At 40.3% G+C, this 21,495-nt stretch overlaps 1 protein-coding gene and 1 non-coding gene across 2 annotated transcripts in view; both read left to right on the top strand.

Moving 5' to 3' along the window:
- The first annotated feature begins 1,993 nt into the window (after nt 1–1,993).
- LOC108022498 (uncharacterized) overlaps nt 1,994–21,495 on the top strand; it is a 45,459-nt gene continuing 25,957 nt past the window's right edge. The window contains exons 1-2 of the mRNA XM_017091454.3: nt 1,994–2,944; nt 19,673–19,729. Coding sequence (XP_016946943.3) covers nt 2,914–2,944; nt 19,673–19,729 — 88 coding nt within the window. The 5' untranslated portion in view covers nt 1,994–2,913. The remainder of the gene's footprint in view (nt 2,945–19,672; nt 19,730–21,495) is intronic.
- On the top strand, nt 17,763–17,867 carry LOC127011481 (U6 spliceosomal RNA). The gene has a single exon (XR_007764465.1). It is a non-coding gene; the product is annotated as a U6 spliceosomal RNA (small nuclear RNA).

The raw sequence follows: 21,495 nt of genomic DNA, 5'->3' as shown, positions 1-21,495 counted from the left end.
GTACTTTCGCACTGGAACTGGAAAGCTTTCTAGCCGGCTGACGGCGCCTGCGCCCGCCAAGGGAAATTGTAAACAAAACTCAGCTGTTCGCCCGCACATACATATTCGTTTTCATTGACGATGGATTGCACTATATAAAGTCGGGGTGGGTGGGTTCACTCCAAGGATGAGTGATGCGATTAGAGTGGGCCCTAATAAGTGCCAATGATTTGTGAAATTTTCCCAAAAAAGCATAGGAGCAGCCTTTTATTGAAAAGCGTTGAAGCACGGCGTGCATCTGCTCGTATGGAATTAAAATGGGGGGGAGTGGGTGGTGCCGGCTCTGTAAACGAGGCTCAAGGCCACGCCTTTTGCTTGTCACCCCGGCTGAGAGTTCTCACAGCTGTCACCCATCCACTCGACGTCTTCAATGTTTTTCGCTGCTTTTTTGTTTATATTTTCACGCACAGCATTTAATTTCAGCCCTCTGACACCGGGCGTAGCGAGGCGTTTCGGCCTGAACAGCTTTTGACTGGGCCCACAGCGTCTGTCTGCAATGGATCGGAAACAATAATGGCAGTGCCACCGCCTGGGACACCTTTTTTATTCGGCTTCGGTGAAGCCCAGTCGGTTATCACCAGCACAATAAAGTTGTCAAAGAGTTCAATTGAAGAAAAAGAGGTTACAGCAATTGCTCTGACGGAAAAATACATAAATACATGACATCCCAAGGAAACGATCTTTAATATTATAAAAGTTTTAAATGAAAAATTATGTACTAAAAATTAAAGTGGCAAAAGTTTTAGGTGCAAAAAAAAGAAAACAAATCACACAATTTTGGAATGATGCTGTTTAAGACGTTTTATTTTACTTTTAAAATGTTTAGGCCATATATTTTATATCAGTGTATATTTTAGTTTATTAAAAAGATGTTTAAATTTAAAAATAAAGTATTATAAGCTGAGAAACTGAATAAAAAATAGAATTACTAAAATAAATCCTAAACGAAAGAAGCAAAAAATTTAAATTTAAGGGACTACAAAAGTTGTGATATTCCTCCTAAATTAGATTACCTAGCAATTAAGTATAAAACTACACTATACAATAAAATAAAAAATTTCAATTTTATAAATTTAGTTTATATATTTTATAAAAATGTTTAAATACTAAAAATGCTGATATAGCTCCTTCATTAGGTAACCTAGCAATGATATCTATAAGGCTGCCTCTAAAAAATTATAATACATTGGACTATACTTTTATTTACTTGTTACTTTATTTGTTACTACTCTGTACAATCAAAAAAAATATTTTAATATTTAAAATTAAGTATATTATATATATATATATTTTATAAAAGTGCATCAATAAAAGTGTCAACACTGCTTAGTAGTACTACAAATTGGAATACCAACGACTAATATATAATTTAATATGATTTAAAGTAAATTTTATATAAATCAAAAAAAAAAAATAATGTACTTTTAAACACTTTCTAAGAGTTAAAATTTTCAGTGCATTTATTGTTTTTTACATGTTTTGAAAGTATTTTACAGACAAGACTCCAAAAAGTGTTGCATACTTTCAGCCTGTTGCCAGTTTTAGTCCTGCTTATCAGCAGTGAAGATAATCAAATGAATTGCAATGAAAATCCCTGGGGGTCTGATTTATCAGTGCTAAAGTCGCACAAAGCCCAAGTATTAACCCTTATCTAGAGCGGCGGCAATTGGCATTCAAGCTCTGGCCACACACAACCGTCACTGTGTGGGTGCCTTTGATAAGGTGGCTGCTCTTGGCCAACAGGGCCCGTCTCTTCTGCTCTCTTCGTGCGAGAAAAGAAAAAAGGTAAACAGACAGGTTGAACGGCGGACGTTCAACCGAAGCGGAAGGCAGCGCCAGTTGAAAGCCCCTTGGCGCGCTCTTACCAGCTCATTTCTGCGCCGCAAGAGAGCTCATTTGGGGGTCTTGGGGGCCCAGCGGAGTCTCGCTGGCTCTGTTTGTCCGTGAACGCCGACGTCGACGCACGCCTCTCGTTTTCGCGCGCTTCTCGCAATTCTCGGTAAATGCGCAAAAAAGCCAGCAACAAATCGAAGTAAAATTAAATCAAATAAAATCAAATCAAATCGAGTCGCAACGCAAATCGCACGGTGAACACACGAGCGTTTTATTAATAGATTCCGCAACAGCCATATAATGCATATTTCGAACGGAGCTGAGTATAAAGTGAGATGTAGTTGATAAGGCAGATACAAAGATACATAGATACATAGATAGTTTCTGAAAGAATTTGCCGCGCGCGCGAATTAGTTTCGAAAATAGCGTCTACGCAGGGTCTGCGAGTCTACCGCAGCAGAAACGGGGAACACACCGAGCAAGAAAGGCATATCAAAAACATTTCTTAGTACTTTACCAGCCAGAGGATACCCCCCATGGATTTACACAGCACTTTTGCGGCGAACCAGGATACGGATAGGCACGGCTCGCAGGGATAGCAGCGATGCCCGCCAGCGGATTGCAATCGCCACCAGGTCGACAGGCAGAGGGCACATCAGGATAATACCAGCAACTTGGACGCCCTGGCTCCGCTGTTTGTCTAGTTGGCAAATACCAGTGAACCGGGATCCAGGCCACACACACGCACACCAGCGCACACACGCTCTCCGGCAAACAAGGACGCCTGTCATTGTGTGCGTCAAGGACGCTCACACACACGTACATGCTCTGTTGTTGTCGCCCTGCCGTACAAACAAGCCAGTGTCGCCAGTGGGCGTGCCAGCTGGGCGGCCACTGATTAAATATACATCAGTCAAGCGCAAGGATCCTAATTTCCAGCAGTTGTCCCATGTGAGAGGCCGAGGGCCGCGCGGACACACGGACACACGGACACTCGGAAAAGCGCAGAAAAACAGGACACTCAACTCGTAGGAGGGCAAAATGGCGCGACGCAAGGGCAGCGGCCGAGGCAGTAAGTGGAATTCCTTGTTAATTATTCAAATTAAACTTGAGCTCGAAAATGGGCCAGCGAAATACCAAGAACTTCGGACTTGGCCAAAACCATTGTCAGAATTCCTGTAGACTTTCCTCAAACAACAAGGCAATAGGTTCAGTTTCAAGATTATTTTCAAAATGTTTACTCAAAATATGATGTATCAATATCTACTCTTCTTATATAAAAGCTTAAATGACATTTGTTTATATACATTTTAGAATCCATTTTTGAAGTTTAATTATACTTATGAAGTCAATAAGTGGCTAACTAAGTATAAGCAAATATTTCACTTTAAAATTATATTTTTTCATAAACCCCATACAAACCCGTCTTTAGTTCTGTGTCAAATATCCAAAATATCCCAAATCCATATTTCCTACCAGAACATTCTCAAGGACGTCGAGTTTCTTAGCTGCCATATGGCGAGGCACTAATATCCCTATCTACCAGTGTGAAAGAATCTCGTCAAGTGCAGTGATTTTTTATTTGTATCGTGACTCAAAGGAAGCAATATATAATTAAGGAAGTAGTACTCAGCCACGCCCCCACTCGGAACCTTTCGCTGTATCTATAAGATACATTTTTTGCATTATTATTTGTGCTGCGCCCTGTGGGTGCGAGAGGGAGGGCAGGCATAAAGCACGAAACAACAGCGTCAGTAGTCACTTTTCAATGCATTGCACCCACGCCCCGCCACCCCACGGCCCCACGACCACCCACAACCGCCCGTTATCATTTCATTTCAGTTGCGTTGGCGCGCGCTCGCTGCAAAATGTTGGGGATTCCCTTACGTAATCCCCCAGCGCGCACAAAAGGCAGGCAAACAAACAAACATACACACTCTCGGGCAACAGCAACGGCAGCGGCAAACAAAACAAAAACACAGGCGAAATGGGCAAAAGCCAGAAACGGAAAAACAGAAAGCAGCTAAAGAAAACAGAAAGAAGAAAACGGGGAAAACAGAAAGCAGAAAGCAGAAAGCAGAAACACAGAAAAACAGACGCAAACAAGGCAGCTTGTTTGCCAGCCCCTCGGAATCGCCCCATGTAAAATGGCCAGAAAATCAAGCTCAGCCAGCGTCATGAACTTTTGGCGCTGCTCACCCGCTCAACAGGCAGCTCACAGATACAGTGCCACAGATACAGCTGCATGCACCCGACATCCACAGCCGCCGTCACAATCGCAATCCCACAGATACTTTGCGTCACGTCACGCGGCCTGTTAGTCAAGTTGCTCTCTGCTGCGTTACTCATGCCACAGTTTGAACCTATTAAAAAGCTAGATACTTTGCTGTATGCCAAACAGCCCGCCACCCCTCGGATACTTTTGCCAAATGAGATACAAGTGTGCTGGGCCTGCCTTTTGATATATGCCAAGTATTCCTCGTGGGGCGCTTACAGTGTGCACATTCCTAGCCTTTGATACTTCGTGAAGCGGTGACGAACTCTGTTTATGAGATTCTGGGAAATACTATGCATAAACAGAGAGATCGTTGAAAAAATTTAAGTTTTTAACAATTTATAAATTGAAAACAATTAATTAATTAAGTACAAATTTTAAAAAGTAATATAGATACAATTAACTGAGTTCGACATCCAAATAAATAAAATATCGAACCATTTGAGACTTAAATTTTAAAAAATGAATATTTAAATATTAATTATTAGAAAATGGTTATATAACTTATTACTACCTTTTGGTTTTATCTTATCTTTTCTTTGGAATATAGTTACAATGTGTTGAAAACACAAGTCGTTTCCAGTTTATCTTTGGGTTGTAAAGAAATTAAATTTAAAGAATTGACTTATCAGAAATGTAGACACTATACTATATGTAACGTTTTAATATTCTTACTAAGTTTTGAACAATGTTTAGTGATTAAAACTATCTTTTATCTCAGTAACAATAAAAAATACTGTTTAGAAGTTTTTCGAAAGATATATCTCTAAGTGAATGGAAAAGTTAACCCAATTAAATGGAACTTTTAAAGATTATAAATTCCAAATTAAATGGAACTTTTAAAGATTATAAATTCCCAGAGTCTCCACTGTACCAGGCGCAACATGTTCAAAGAACTGGAGTCTCACTTGGCTACGCCTTGAGTTCAAGCTGCCGATGGTTTGGCTTTGGTTTCGGTTTGGGGACGGCAATGTCTACGTGTTTGGGTCTGGGTGGGGGTTTTGAGTTCGAGCTTTGAGGCTGGGGATCGGGCTGAAACACTTAAGCTGGCTTTGGCTTTGTCTTTGTCTTTGACTTTGCCGTTGCCTTTGCCATTGCTTTCCAGTGACTTCGCTGTAATCTGTTTTCGCCTTCGTCTAACAACGTCAAAATTAAAATAGACTTTGCCCTGGGTTCTGGGCACTGTTTTCGCATTGCCTTTGCCTTGGCTCTGGGCCATTGTGCGGATAATTTATGACGGGGCTGGGAGAGTATACGAGGCTATACGAAGTTGGATGGGGAAATCCCACCCACTCCCCCTGCGGCTGGCGTTTCCCCGCACTTTTATTTCAGAGTATTTTCATTCCATCGCTACCTTTGTTTCTGTTTCCCTTTGGCAACTTTGCTTTGGCCCCCGTTCGCATTCCATTTCCATTTCGAACGAAAAAGAAAAGCCTTTTAGTTTGCGTAGTTTTTGCCTTTCTCAGGGGTTGCTTGTTGGCGAGGTGGAAACGGGAATGGTTCTCTGGGGTTGGAGTATCCTTAAGTGCTAGGTAACCTAGGCTATGTAGGTCTAGGTGTGGCCATAATAGAGCCCCTTTTCATTTGATGATTGCTCTGATTTCGTTAGTAATTGGGGATTAGGTGCCTTGGGTGAAGCTCAACTGCGGCTTAAATTTGAGATTTAAATCGTTAAGCTTGTGCATCTGTAAGATGCAAAGATACGCATTTATTTCTAAAATAAACACAGATCCTTTGTATCAACCATATTAAATATGGCATTAATCCTTTTGAGCCTGTGCCCAAGCGTCTTCCCTCTCAATCCATTAACTAACCTTACTCACGCCTATTAATTTTACAAAAATCTGGCCCCCGGGCACGCAACACGGCCTAAACGAATTCAATTTCCTGAGTCACAACTTACCCATTCTACCAAATTGGCTGGCCCCCTTTTTTCGGGCCATATCATGGCCATAAACAAACACTCCACTCCAGCTTTTCCGGGGACGCCTTTTAAGCAACTGTTGTGGGCAGCCACGCCCAGAAAATTCTCTCCTCTGTCATTCCGACCGCCCAACGCCCACCGACCCCTTGACTCCCCTAAAAAGGTCATGGCACGGAGAGGAAAGCAACAAAAGGACCCAAAAAAGCACAGAGGAAAACAAGGAACAGAACGAAAATAAAAGGAAAATAAAAGGAAAATAAATAAACGTGAAGCGAAATCCAGGGCCCAACTTTACCTATGAGTTCAGGCCAAAATAAACCCCATACCTGTAGCGAAAGGACCTGCGAAAAGCGTACATACACGTATATACAGAAGGCAATAACAAATGGAAAAAAATAAAAACAAGAAATTAAGGGAAAAGTTGGCAGCTGGCAAAAAGGAAAGGAAAAAGCAGGCAAGAGTGCATGTGTGTGTGTGTTGGCCAGAGTTCTTCATCACCCACACACGCGCACACCACCCACACATTCAAGGCAAGTCTATGAAGGCGCAGGGCTTCCCCAAATGATAAAGTTTTATTTGCTTTTGCGGGCGCACATTGGATTTTTTCCTTTTTTTTTACATTTTGTGGGGCAGCTGTCGGCAGAGGCAGTGGCAGCGGCAGCGACGCCGACGCCAGCAGCACTCCACCATAATAAAACGAGCATTGAACGATGATGATGATGTAGGTGGGGGTGGTGCTGGGTGGTTAATGGGGATGATGACGTTGCCGGGGCGGTCGTCAGTTAGTTGCCACAGAAAGGCGAACATTAAACCAAGTCAACCAACCACTGAGGGATTCCCAGAAATCAAGCGACAAATGAATACCCCGCAATGGGTTCAAGTACCTTTTAATAGGTAATTAGAAACTACTTATACCTAAAAAGTTTTTATAATAGTACCTTTTAATATAATCCTGGTATGCTTGCAAAAGGATACCCCACAAGGGCCTAAAGTTTAATTCCTAGAAATTCCCATTAACAAGAATTCAACCTAACATTATCCTGTTCCCAATCAACTTGTTTCATGAAAAGGAACTAAATAATTATAGTAGTATTTAATAGTTTTCCTTATAACCTCTTTGCTTTTTCTAGAGTTCTTGAGTGTTTAGCCAAAATTAGAAAAACATTTTCGATATAATATAATTACCAAAATCATAACTTTTTAATATATTTTCTAATAGGAGTATAGAGATATTTTAATCTATACTATATTACCCATTTTAAGACAGCCCTACAGGGTAGCGACAAGTTTAACACAAATGACTAGGCAGCCAGGGAAAGAGATAGAGCTACCAGGAGTGAAAGGGAGGGGACGCAGTGCAAATGGAAATGGTGGAAAATGAGGGGTGTGACAAGGAAACGTGAGCTTGGCCCCCTTAACAACCCGATGTGTCACGGGTAGCGAGCCTTGTTGGCTGTGGCCAATGTGAGCTGTTGATGCACTGAAAAGAAAACCTTAACAAAAAGTTAAAAAAAATCTAATTCATGTAAAAGAATTGTGCAATTTATAAGCAGAGGTTTCAAACTACTTTAAAAACCGCCAAAAAGTATGCAACACTATATGTATATCAAGAATTCCTTAGGTTAAACGTAAAAAGGCAATGCCCCATTTTTCAGAAAAGTATTACGAACATAAATATAAATTACCAAGCTTCTAGAGATTTGGTTCAACTGCATGCATTTTTTAAATCGTGTGTTAGATTAAAATTCTTTGTTTTCAATACATTTTTTCAAGATGTAGGTATATTTTTCCACCTAATAAAACTCAGCATAAATGATCCTCTTACACGCCTAATTTCTCTCAGTGCACCGAGGTTGTTGCTGTGGCTGAAAGCAGTTCAGCAGCAACAACAAGGGCCACAGCAACAGTGAGTGAGTGACGGCAACGACCGTGAAAGGCCATTTGCCTTCCACTTCAACCCGCCCGCCCCATTTTCGGCCCACAATGGGTGCGCCTGTGTGTGTGCCTGTGTGTGTGCGAGTGTGGCAAGGATAACCTAATACAATTTTTGTTTTTGTTGCCTAAGGACGTGCCGGAATTCGTTCGTGTATCTCTCGATTGCTTCGTCATGAGGTGGCGTTGGGCCGGGCCTGTGTTTGGGTGTTTGGGTGTTTGGGGGCTTCTGGGTGTTCCGACCTTTTATCCCCGCCCATGGAACGGGGCAAAGTGGCGTTTCCTACGTCAGATGCCTGGATTTGCAGCCCTTTCTGTTGGAACAGCTGGTCGGAAAGTATTTCCCTTGTAATTGAAGTGCATAATTTGAAAAATATTCCGATTCCTGGGGGAAATGGAGCAGCGGCTGTGGCTGTGGCTGAATAGTAAGCAATTATTAAAGCCCAGAGCGGTTTAATTAATGTTTCTGGATATTCTATGAAACTTTAAGCAACCGAAACCTGTAAATAATTCCCAACAATTTTGCATTCTCCAAAGACCAACAGGCTCTATTATGACAAGCACTAATTAACGAAGTAAGCTCAGGCAGGGATCATGAGCAGAGATTTCGGTTTCCAGCTGGCCGCCTGTTCACAAAACGCTCGTTTAATATAAATTATTAGCTGCTACACTGTTTGTAGAGGATTTGCAATTACGCACATGGGTCTATGTGTGAAGTGAACTGTTTATTTTCGTAGCGACTGATAGCCTTTTAGTAGCACAGGTCAATGCTAAGTACGGTCACTGAGTTTGTTGTTCACACGAAGTCACGCCCAGAGCATATTTTGCATTATTCTATTGAAGGCAATTGAATTAGTGGCAGCGGAGAACCTAATCTAATTAAAGTTGTGTTAAATGTAGACTTAATTTAAGCATCTTAAAGAATATCTGGGCAATACTTAAGAGAATGCCCAAATATGTTTGTGTTTTAAATATATTAAAGTATGTTCTCTAAATAAATGTCATAAAGCTGCAAATGGCGATAAGTTCAGCCAAGTTCACTTGTTTTAGAAAATAAACATAGCTTTGAGAAATTTCTTCCAATTCAGCTGGCCAAATAGGCAATTGAAGAAAGCCAAAGTCGACTCAAAAAAAAATAGTTTTATGATATTCATTTCATTTTTATTTTCTTCTAATTTCTGTTTGTCTACGCAAACTCACACAAATACAGGCACTCAAAAACCGAACGTGTTGAATTTGGGTTTAGAAAAACACAATACTCCAGAGCAAATATGCAAAGTCAGAGAGGAGCAACAATAAAACGAAAAATCAACAGAAAAAAATAAAGAGCAAAGAAAATAAAGGCAGGCATCACGTCATACCGGTTTCGGTTTAATTCAGCGTCGTCAGCCCGACTTGGCCAGCGTTTAGGCATATTGTTGCCGCGGTGCTCGTTGGTGTTGCTGCTGTGCTGTTGCTGTTGCTGCTGCGGCTGCCCCGAACTGAACCAGAAATATGGGGGAAGCTCACGAAAGAATAAATAAAAAACACAAACACAAGTCCCAAAGTCAGGCCCAGCAAGAGACAAACACGCGCGCAACCCGGGCTATAGAGCTAGGGCCATGGATTGCTTCGGAGTTCAGGGGGGGATTCAGTGACGCGGCTGCGACTGCAACCCACCAGCCAAGTGGCTGCAATTGGTTGCCAGTTGCACAAAGAAAAACAAGTATTTTTGTTATAAATTCAAGTGGTTTGTGCAGCTTCGATTAGCATAAATCTTAGTGGCTGAAATCATTTTTCATGGCATAATAATGATTCAATTATAAATAGACATTAATACTAAAGTTCTTTAAGGACTCCACAGACTTACAACTACTTAAAACAGATACTTAAGTTCGATTCCTATTTCTTTTAAAACAATCATATCCTATATTCTAGTTTTTGATGGCAATTCTGTGGTTTTAAAAGTTGTTATATAGGATAGTAACTAGAACTTGATCGAAAAATATATATTTCTATATATTATTAAACATCATATCCAAAGTTCTTGAAAAAAAAGCTTGTAGCTCTCAAATTGTTCAGTTAATATTTAGTAAATATTTATTATAATTTTGCACTAAACCTTTAACCTTTTATACCCATAATTACTTATTTGTACACTCCAATTATGCCACAATCACAATTTTAACCTATTCAGATTGTCAGTCTTTTATTAGTTATTTATATTATTTTATTTTTATTTTTTTCCTGTGTGTCCGCCTTCAATGCACTAATAAAACCACACTTCTGGCACTGTTAACCTGTTTCAGCGTCACTCGGCTTGCGGCTGTTGGGCTGCGATAGCTGGCCTGGCCTGGCCTGGCTTAAGACTTTATTAAATCGCTCTCGTAGTTGCGGTGGTGCTGGTGGTGCTGCCGCCGCACCCACTCGTCCAACAAGCCCAAATATTGGCACACAGAACCGCCTGAGTGACAGGCGGGCGGTGCATTGTTGTTGGCCGATGATTCACCTGACGGCTTGTGTGAGTGTTTCTATCGGGTTTTGCGCTCCGCTCCGCACTGCTCGCTCGCCTTTCGGCCATTTCAAACGGGTTTCACTATACCATCTCTGCCTTTATGCCGCTCGACTCTATCTTACTCACCGCTCGGGCTAACTTCGAAATTATCGCAGCGATTTCTTGGAATTTCGCTTTGGCCCGGTGGGTGATTAATCGAGGCAATCAATAAATTATCAGCACTTATCAATTTAATTTGTAGTCGAGCCCAGAACGCCTCAAATGCACATTTGTTGTTTGCCCACGTTAATTTGGGGCTCTTGGCAGACGGTTTGGCTTGCTGCTTGCCAATACCTAATTGCAATTGAAATTCACTTTGACTTCGCCCACTCGGTTGACACAGGGCGGTAATGAGAAGCCGACAGTTCTCAATCAAACTGCGACGCCAATATTAGCTAAAAGACACTTAGTTAAATTGAAATGTGGGTGCTAAGACAGCAGTAACATGTGCAGTAACAAGATGCCATAAGAATGCTAAACTAATTTACCTGACTTACAGCTTATGCTGATATCTTAACAATACATCCTCAAACATTGACACATCCTCGCCACAAAAACATCCATTTTAAAACCGATACATAAATCCTCGCACATGCACACCCAGCGAACTGAAATTCGCAGAACAACGAAAAGTTGATTTCCGATAAAAAGTTAAGTGCCCCCAAAAGCCTGAAAGGCAAACAAAAGCCAGCCTCCCAGCAGGTTCAAACACTCCATATGGGCACCCTCCAGATATGATACCTTCCAGTAGACCAGGCTAACAGAATGGCACGGCAACGGGGAGGAAGTGAGATGGCAAGACAGGTAAACAAGGTTACTACGTCAGGTAGTCTATAGGAAAAGGCTCAACCGCAACCACTGAGGCAAGCACTCAACGCCTAAAAGCGCAAAACAATAAACAAGCCAAGATCATAAGGAGCGGGACAGAGCCGGAGATACCGATTCAGAATGAGAGGGATAAACTGCAATAGTGCAGACAGGTTTGCCGGCTCGTCGGGAACAAAAGGGTTCTCCACATGACCGAAGACAGAGCCATGTGAAGAGGGTCCCAACTTCAAGTTCAAATCCGAGCATCATCGATAGCACCAACCAAGGGCACACGAAAAAATACTACCTACCAATAGGATGATTGTAGAAATTTAATTAAATTAAAACTTAATATTTCCTTATTAATATTAAGGGGTCCATAGAAATCTCAATAGATTTGAAATCCCTTTCAGAGCTGCCTAAAGGTATGCTCTTATATTTTTCTAATGGCGTTGTCCCACATAAAACATACTTTTAGACACCTTATATTTTATAATTTCCTTTTTTTTAGTAGTTCTGCAAATTTTATTAATAATTTTAAAATGTATATTAAAATTCAACTATAAGTATTGAAAGAGTATCTAAAAAGTGAGCTCCAATTTGTTAATTCTAGTCGGTATTTTATTCAAACTTTACTTAATATATATTTATTGTTTTTTATCATCTTCTAAGAAATCGATAAGTCAGAGATCTGGTTCTTTTTTCTCCCGGTGTCACACTGATCGGCTGCGTTTTTCCTTGTTTTGGGTTAAAGACCCATGCATGGGGTCTCCCTATATCTTGTGCAATCCCCCTCCAACGTCACCATCTCCAACTGCGACTGTCTGGCGACGATGTCGTCTTGTTGTCTGGCGACGGCGGCGTTTTCAAAGCGATACAGTCCCGGGATGCAATTGGAAATACTCGTAAAGCATAAAGCTTGGAACTCTCAGCACAACCAGTATGCTGAGTATATCCCGCTCGAGTTTGGATTACCCGCAACAGCAACAGAAAATATTATGCTTCCGAGGAAAAACGAGCCGGCCACAAGTTTTCTTATGTAAAGTACTAGCCCAGAGCTTTCAGCTAACAGGATTCTGGGAAAATACATTTTTAAGTTAAGAGGGGTTGAAAGACAATGAAGGGGGCAAAAATTCATTTCGAGGAGCTGGGGGGCCCTGCAAAACTTTATATTAAACGACAGACAGAAAGCCAGAGCCACAGAACCGCTCTCTTTCCGTCTTTCTCTTTCACGGCGACGCCCTCTCTTTCGCGCCGTGGGCCATTTATTGAAGGAAGTCACGTTACGAATGTGGCACGTAGTGAGCCCAGCACGTCGGGCACGTCGGTGAGGCGCCAGCATTTACAATTCTGTTTATAGACCGCTCCACGCACAGCCATCTCCCTCCCACCCGCAGCTCCACCACCACCGCCCAGTGCCCCACGCCCCCTTTTTGCAACGAGCTCGTGCTGCAGATACAATCGGAGCGGGAAAGCGAATGACAGAGAACCCAAAAGTAAAGCAACGTCAAGTGCTACGCGAATCTTACGGATACAGTGGAGCATCTGTTACTGAAACAAAGGGGAAAACATTTTTTTGACTATTTGATTTCCTCGTTCTTACGGATAAAGACTATACACTTTAACTTCGCGAATTCTTCAGCTTTAAGTTTGGATGAGATTGTCTTTTGCTTCTTAAATAGGTTATTAGATTTTTATAAGCTTTTTTATAAACTTAATCAGAAGTAGAAGACCAACAATAGTGTATCAAAACTAATCTTTGACATAATTTGGGATAAGCAAATAAGAACGCGAATTCTTCAGCAATATTTGGCATAAAACATGTAAGGATCAGGAATAAAATTTAATGCTTTTAATATATTTAAACTAGTTTACGATACAAACTAATTGAAAATGACTTTTAAACTTAGCTTTATTTGTCTAAAAGTATGCAGCGAGTAAAGGATAGTCATGTTTCTGCATGACCTTTTGAGTTTATATAAAATGTTGCATACTTTTAGACTGCTAAAAAAGTAAATTTAAAGGTGTTTTCAAAACCCAGTAACTTGTGTTGCACCCCCCTATAGTACAAATGACTTATTTTGTTCTCTCTAAGTAAGTTCCACTGTACCAAAACCAGCAGACATTGCAGAAGGTGTGGAGGCAGTTGATTGAGGATTGTCGCACACACACACTCTCTGCCAATTGTACACACACACACACTGTGGCAGACAGATTTCGTTTTTGCGCCTTTTTCTTGTCGAACACGAAAGTTGGCAGCTGTTGCCGTTGCCAGGATGCCCCGAAGTTCGAACTCAGCAGCAACAGATACTTTTATTTTTGCGCTGGGACCTGTATCTTTGTATCTTCGCCGGGCAGAGCAAATATATATGTGCGCAATATAGAAGCAAAATGGAACGATACACACACAGCCAGCGACAATGTTACCATGGCTATGACGTAGTCGTCGCTGTGTGCTCGTGAGACTTTGGCCCAAGTTGTTGGCTTTGCTTTGGCTGCTGAGCTGTAATTTATGTTAACGCAGATCGAGAAATAAATCTTTATTTATTTTTCCTCGACTTGTTGTGGCTTTCCTTGTTGTTTTTGTATTCTTGCTGAAACCGAAGGACGCGATAAATTTCTGCACAACAGGGCCCGCTTGAAATTGCGATTGGGTTGATAAGGCCGAGAGTGCAGACAGAATTGTATAGCTTACAGTTTCCTAAGTAAGGTATAATGAGTTTTTCAAAAAACAAACTAAAATTTAGAAATTGTTTATTTGTAAATAAAAGTTTTAATAACACATCATACTTAAAAATATCTTGAAATATTTGAGAAAAATTGAATTATTTTGTAGGTTTAAATAGAATTGAAATGTACAATATTTTACATACTATCTTATTCCACACCATATTAAACACAGATGTTTTCCGCTCAAAAGAGTTTTTACTTATAATTAAGACGGTAACCGTTGACGCAATTTAATTATCCAGTGACGTAGTTACCTTGCCATTAAATTCTGCCTTAAGAAGTCTTGAACTTGAACTGATTTTCGAATCTTCTACCTACGAGATTCTTTAATTTGTATCTTGTGGGTAGAAGAAACAGCAAAAAGCGGGCGACAGAAACGGGAAAAGTACCCGTGAAATCTTATCGCTGGTGAACCGTGGGCAAAAACAAATACTGGGCAATTAAGGCAAGAACAACAACAACAAAAGCTAATGATAATCGCCCAACAACAACAATGAGCTGCCTATGACTAAAAACAACAAAATTTATTAAATAAATGTACTTAGAAATAAAAACTCTTCAAAAGAGCGCTGTGAAAAAGAGCGCAACAAGCAGCTCTCTTCCGACCCAGGGAATTCCCTCTCTTTTTCGGTTGAACAGCAAGTTGAAGCACAAATTGAAAGCATTTAAAATGGGAGAGCGCGAGCGGGAAAGAGTGTACAATTCAAAGGAAATTAAGCATAAAAAGTGAATAACTTTTGATAATTGCGGTGTCAGCATTTTGGCATTCCATTTTGCGCTCATTCAACTAGACGAGCATATATTTAGATTGATATGTGTATCTATGTGTAGGTGAGGAGAAGCGGATTAGTGATGTGTGTTGTTTTTGTGCACGGTACTTGTGGAACGAAAAGTATATTGGATTCGTGGTAGGGAGGTAACTAATAATTGTAGATATATCAGTAGATCATTGAAAATATGGGTACATAAATATCTAATATGTATCTTCAATCTTAAAGCGAATCCTTTATTTTCCAAATCTTAGGAGTAACATTTTTGTGTTTAGAACCAATAGTTTAAGTTTTAGTTACTAGATAAATACACATGTATCTTCAATCTTAAAGCGAATCCTTTAGTTCAAATAAAATGTATCTTAAAGATGCCTCAAAAATGAAACCCAAAATAACAAAAAAATTAATATATAACCATGTTATCGCCAAAAAGTAGGCAATGCCTTTTAGATACGGGGTATTTACTGGTCGATACCTCAAACAACTGCACCTATATTTTTCAGATTCAAAATTTATTTATAATTTTTTCTAGCAGCTTTGATTTGGCTTTCGTCGCCGCCACTCTCATTTCGACATCCCATCTTATCACTTTTTGCGCCAAATAATCATTTGCATAGTCACATGTCCTTGCCCACCACACGCCCTCTTTTTATATATGAACACGCAATTATTTTTCTTCATATCGCCGCCTGTTTAGCGTATTTTCGCTAATTGATTATTCGACATGGGAATTCCACACTTTTTTGGCAAATTTTTCATGCAAAAATTTCAGATTCCAGGAAGTTAGCAACTCGGGATTCAGTAAAAAGAAAAAATTAAAAAACTTTAGGCGATGTAGTATATTATTTATAAGGCCGTAATGCAATATCCTAAATAATCGATCCCTAGGTTTCACTGTTTATATAGCCAAAAGATTTTAATGAAGTTCCAGAAGTTAAATGATGGCAGACTGCAAGCCAACAAAGAGAATTTCTAATAAGCTCTTGGGGAACTCAAAACTTTGTTGAGTAAAGCCCACTCAAGTTCTTGGTTTTATTGGGATTACATTTTCCCTAAAATGCATACCCTCAAGGCAAGCGAAATCTGATGTCACTGAAAGAGTCTTAGGGAAAATAAAACAATTGAAAACGCGAACAGAAGTGGTGAATCCGCTGCGAGAAGGTACTCGAGTTCTCAGAGATAAGGCCAAATTGGTAGATAGTGCAGCCACAATGTCGAGTCACAGGAATGCCAGCAGTTTGCTCCAGTTGTTCACCGCGTCGGGGAAGTCGAAGCCATTTAATTGTCAGGCTGCCACAGGCTACCCCCCTCGTTCATGGGTTGTGCAAGTCCCACACGCACATGGGCCAAATTCTTGGCATAGATAGGCAAATATTTCCATGTGGGTCGCACTCTAGATATGTAAAATGTACATTGTAGATACGTATATATATCCGAGACCCCCGATAAAGTCGCGAAGCCAACTTGAACAGCTGCCCAAAGTTGCCTGTCTGTGGGCCATGTGCATATCCATAACCATATTCTCTTCTATATCTTTTTATTTTTCGCTGTTTTTGTCTTTAATAAAATGTGCCAGCAGCTGCAAAAAGCTTGGCAGACACAAAAAATGCCCGAAATGCACTTTTATTTGTCATTAATTTGTATTTTGGCTACCTTCTTGTCTTTCCTTTTTCCTTAAAGAACAAAGTTATATACAGAGTGCAAGTGAATCAAATTGCCGAAAAACTTGACTGAAATAAATCAAATTAAAGTGCAGCAGCAGCAGCGGTAGATATTACGCAATCAACAGGCTCATACGTCACGAATTGAGTTGCGAATGAAATTGAAAACGACAAGAAACCCAAAGCGAATTGGGGGTGTGGGTGATTGTATATATTTGTTAGAGCGGGGCGATGTGCAAATACTGCGACGCTTCGAATTGAATTTTTATTACCTGAACTCCGGACCCTACTTTAGTATATTTTTTACGAACTCTTATCTGCTGATTCTTCTCTAACATTAAATTTTTAAGGCATTTCCCTCGCCGCCTATGCATATGTGTAAGATTCTTTTACTTTAATAAGAGATTCTCAGTAAAATTTCTGTCGTTTACCGTTTCCCATTTCCTCTTAATGTAGTGCAACTCAAAGTTGACCAAAGTTTATAAGAAACCCCCCTCTATCATCTGGAATCAATCCAGCAGTTTGTTTATCACAACAAAAATCGCCCAGAACACATCTCTATAAATAAACAACTACCCACAAATGGCTGAATCATTTCATTGTCAGTATTGGGTATTCGGAACTCGGTATTCCTCGCCCCTCAAGGGACATTACTCATACGCCCCACTGGCTATGATCGCATCGAATCGCATCGCATCCCATCGCTACTCAGCTATCTGAGCTCATGCGCCCCAGCGTATGCGTAATGAGCCGCAAATGTTAATTGTTCTATAAACATTCGAGCCAACAATTAGTAAGCCAGCAACAATAACAACCACGCCGACGACGATGAGAGGCTTCCCCCAATCACAAACACACAGAAACGTGCACACGTTCAGTGAATAAACTGGTAAACTGGTTGCAGCAACCTCGTAACCAGTTTTCTCGAGCAAAAAAAAACGGCCATGTCCAAGAGCCAAAAGAAAAGAGGCTCAAAAGACGATGACGACGACATTGCCAATTTCAATCTGCCATGCACAAAGAAAAACTTCACTTAACTTAAAGTTGTGAAACTAAACTTTAAAAGTAAAAAAAAAAAACTTTATAAGCAAGTGAGAATTATAAGAATATATTATAAGCTATCAACGTTTTTGAGCCGAAATTTAAAATGTAATATTGTTAGGATCAATATATCTTCAACGATTTTATTTTCTTAGTTTAAATTTTGTAAAGTGTCATATTGTTTTTTTTTTTTTTTTTTAATTAACATCTTTATTTAATTTGCTTCGGCAGAACATATACTAAAATTGGAACGATACAGAGAAGATTAGCATGGCCCCTGCGCAAGGATGTCATATTGTTAAATTCAGAAATGAAATTTTAAAATTCTCTATTATGGGTTCCACAAAGCTGTCTAGAAGTTTAAATTCACGTTTAAAGGTGTGTAAAAGTATGCTTTAAAATGAAGAACATGATGTTCGTGTAACATAACCTGGTTTGTAGCATACTTTTAGACGCTTTTTAAAGGGGAAACCCTTTGAAGGTGTCTAAATTACAGATACATTTCCTAACCCAAATTTATTTATGTTTTTGGTAGTTCTTTCACCTTTTTTCTCTCCGTGTGGCTGCTGATGCTGCTTTGATGCGCATGTTTCCGCTTTGGCTGGAAAAAAAGAGAAGCAGCGGCCAAAGCCAAAGTTGGTCGCCAACAAGTCGCGGCCATAAACAAGTGCGGCAGGTGGTAAAAACGCTGGAACTTGGAGATGCGATTGGAGATGCGTGCGCAATCGGGGCCGCGTTCTCGGCTTTCGCGGCTACCTGGGCCAACTTCTTTTCCGATTTCTGCACTCGGCCAGGTTTCTCATTCTCGGCCACATACATCCACCAGCTGGCTGCCTGCCTTGCATTGCTGTTAGCCTGGTGCCTGCTTTAATTTGCATGCAGGTTTTTTCCTCTCCATCTCGTTCTTGCCTTACTTTTTTTGTAGCAAAAACCAGAGTTCTAGCCGATTTGACTTGCATATTTACGGGGGCCCGATTTCAGGAGGGAATCGGAATCTTTGGCTTATCGCTGATGCGTTCAAAGTGCAGCCACTCGAGGCGACTTAACTCGAGTGCGGCACAACATCTATTCTGTGAAATTGACGACTGCCGATAAGCAGTCATCATGCCCCATTCAAAAGCGTACAATCATTATTAAATGGTGTAGAAATTAGGGTACTTCCTGGCATGAACAAATGTGACAAAAATAAAAGTCTGAATTGCGCGTATTGCAATGTAAACCATAGAGAACAGATTATACTCGTAAGTTTTGTTAAGAATAAGTTAAAAATAATTTGTGTGAATATGAATTTATTTAATTGTTCGTTTAGTCACAACTAAGCAAGTTTTTTTACGAATTTGACAAAAAAAAACCCTTAAGAAAAGACATTTTGGTGAGTAGTGCTTCATCTTGAGAAACCCACTCTTTCTTATCAATTCGTCAAAAAATGTGCGTCATTCGAAGGTCCAAAGCAGCTGCTGAGCAAAACGAATCCCAAAGACTTTTCATCGGAAATGCTTGTTTGTTTTATGCCATTAGGTGTATTTTTAGTGCCATCATTGGGAATTTCGCCACAATTTGGCAGGAACATCGCGTGGTATTTTTGGCCACTCGTCAATGCGTTTTTCACGTTCACTTTGCGCTAAAATTCAGCGAAAATATTTCAAATTATATCGGTACGCGCAGAAAGAGATTCTCCCACAAAGCGTGTGTCTATTTTAAAATTAGCTAAAGAGCGCAACCGAATGGGCTTGTAAACATTTTCGGGTGGAAATGAATTTTCAGCTTGGTTTGATGGCCTCCGTCTGCCGCCATTTCGGATTTTCCACGCCCCCATGGAAATTGGCAACAGTTGGCTCTGCTTCTTTTCGGTTTTTCCCCCACGCCATTTGAATACTTTATTGACTATGAAGTGTACAAATGTGTGTATCTGTGTGCCGTGGATGTGCTTTCCTCGGTTCGATTTTCCCGTACTCTTTGGTATTTTCCTGGCCTTCGTTTTTGACGTCACCAAGTGAAATGCCAGCGGCTGTTTTGTGGGCGAGCTTTGTCTCAGATATAACATTGAAAATGCACTTGAAAATTGTACATTGTGTTTGTAGAACACTAACGAATTCTTATATTCTAATACGTATTTTTTATTTTCAGAGTCTACTGTGAATTCACGCAAGAGTGCTTTGGAAACGGCGCGTGAAAAACTCAAAGGTGAGTTGACAGTTTTGAATTCTTTTCGAAAATAACGTCGAAGCATGTATAAATTCACATCATTTTTGGATTATTACAATTTAAATGACACACCATTTTAAAAACGGCAATAGCCACGTCTCAAAAATGTACCGCTCAAAAATAAAGAAGTGAATTTCCCATTTAAGTACTTTGATTCCCCAAGTACAGGGTATAAATCGCATTTCTTATATAGCGGTTGGCCTGATAACTCAATCAATTTATTTACCATGACTCAGAGAAACCCAGGCAATGTGTTACCAGCCATCGCAGTCTATAAACCAAAGGCACTCTATAGTTTTCAATCAAATCTATAACATCTACGATAGAGAAGTTTACCGGGAGATATAGCATTGACCTTCAGGGGTCTAGCAACAAAAGTTGCCCGGAAAAAAGAAGCAGTAATGTTTATCTATGGGTAATCGAAGTGGGGAAAGCAGATGGGTTTCCACTCATGTCGAATGCCGTTTGATACAGTTGTTATGGGTGCCAAGCACAAAGCAATCTCACAGATACATAAGCGAGTGCTTAGCCATATTGATAAAGTGCGTGCTCAGTACATAGGCATGAAATAATGAAATAGAGGCGATGAGAGCTTCGGTTGATAAGACCAAATGGCGTGATTCACGACAGAGTTCACACACCGATTCTTCTGGTTTGTATATAGTTGAGGCAACGCAGTACTTACTCGCACTTCTATACAAATCAGCAACAATAAAGTATCTTCGTATCTCGAAGTGTGTGTGCGCAAGCGTATCGGAGAAGATTATGCGATTACAGTTACTTTGCCGAAGTCAGCCATATTTCACTTTCGTTCCGATAAGCTTAAACGTGACGTAGATACCAATAATAATGATATCACTGCGATAACGTTACTGGGGGGCTATTAACGTGGTCACCAATCCCGAAAGTAAAGGTCTTTAAAATTGGTATTTTACTTGTAAAGCAATTAAAAATTAGATAAGTAACAACGAACTGTTATCATATTGGTAACAAACTAAATGACTAAGCATTTCCTGGAATATAAAATATATAAAAATAAACTTAATCAAGAAATGGAATCGAAAAATATAACAAATATAATTCGATAACTATATTAAAGGTTTAGTTACAGAATACTTATAAAGAAATATCTTTAGCATCTTCTTAACAATTATATCCCATTTACACTTCAAAGATACATTTGTGTGAAAAAGAAACCTGGCAAGGATTTTCACCAGAAGTGCCCTAGGCCAGCCCAAACTACCTGCTCAGCCCAAAAATCTCTGGATGGGTGTAATTTGAATACGCTGTCCTGCCAATTTTATTGCATCCAGCCGAAAAGTCTGACCTGTCGAGGATTTAGGCCCTTTTATCTGTTGGCCTAGCGCCGGGCTTAAGTGCGTCAAGTCAAGTGGCCAATGGCCAAGTGGGCCCCGATTATATCCCTTCGCCGTGAGGGTCTATTGATGATTTTATGGGTTTTACCCGGGAAAATCTACAGTCCGGCATAATGATGCCATTCCGTCTGCTCTAGCACTACACTCTTTTTTCGGTTCTTACGGTTTCGTTCCGGCCAGGTAAGCGGCCAACAAATCCATTGACGCAAGTGATTAAGCTGTCTCGCGGATGTCTGGGCCAGTTGAAAAGTAGAAAAGCAGAGCTAAACCGATTCAATTAGCTGACATGTGAAACTGCAAACAGCTGCTGGCCTAGGCAAATATGCGGCCATGATGTGGCCAACAAAAGGAATGGCAAACAAGCCCAGG

This window comes from Drosophila biarmipes, chromosome 2R, assembly GCF_025231255.1.
Source record: "Drosophila biarmipes strain raj3 chromosome 2R, RU_DBia_V1.1, whole genome shotgun sequence".
Lineage (NCBI taxonomy): Eukaryota > Metazoa > Arthropoda > Insecta > Diptera > Drosophilidae > Drosophila > Drosophila biarmipes.
This window is presented reverse-complemented; position numbering and strand designations above follow the sequence as displayed.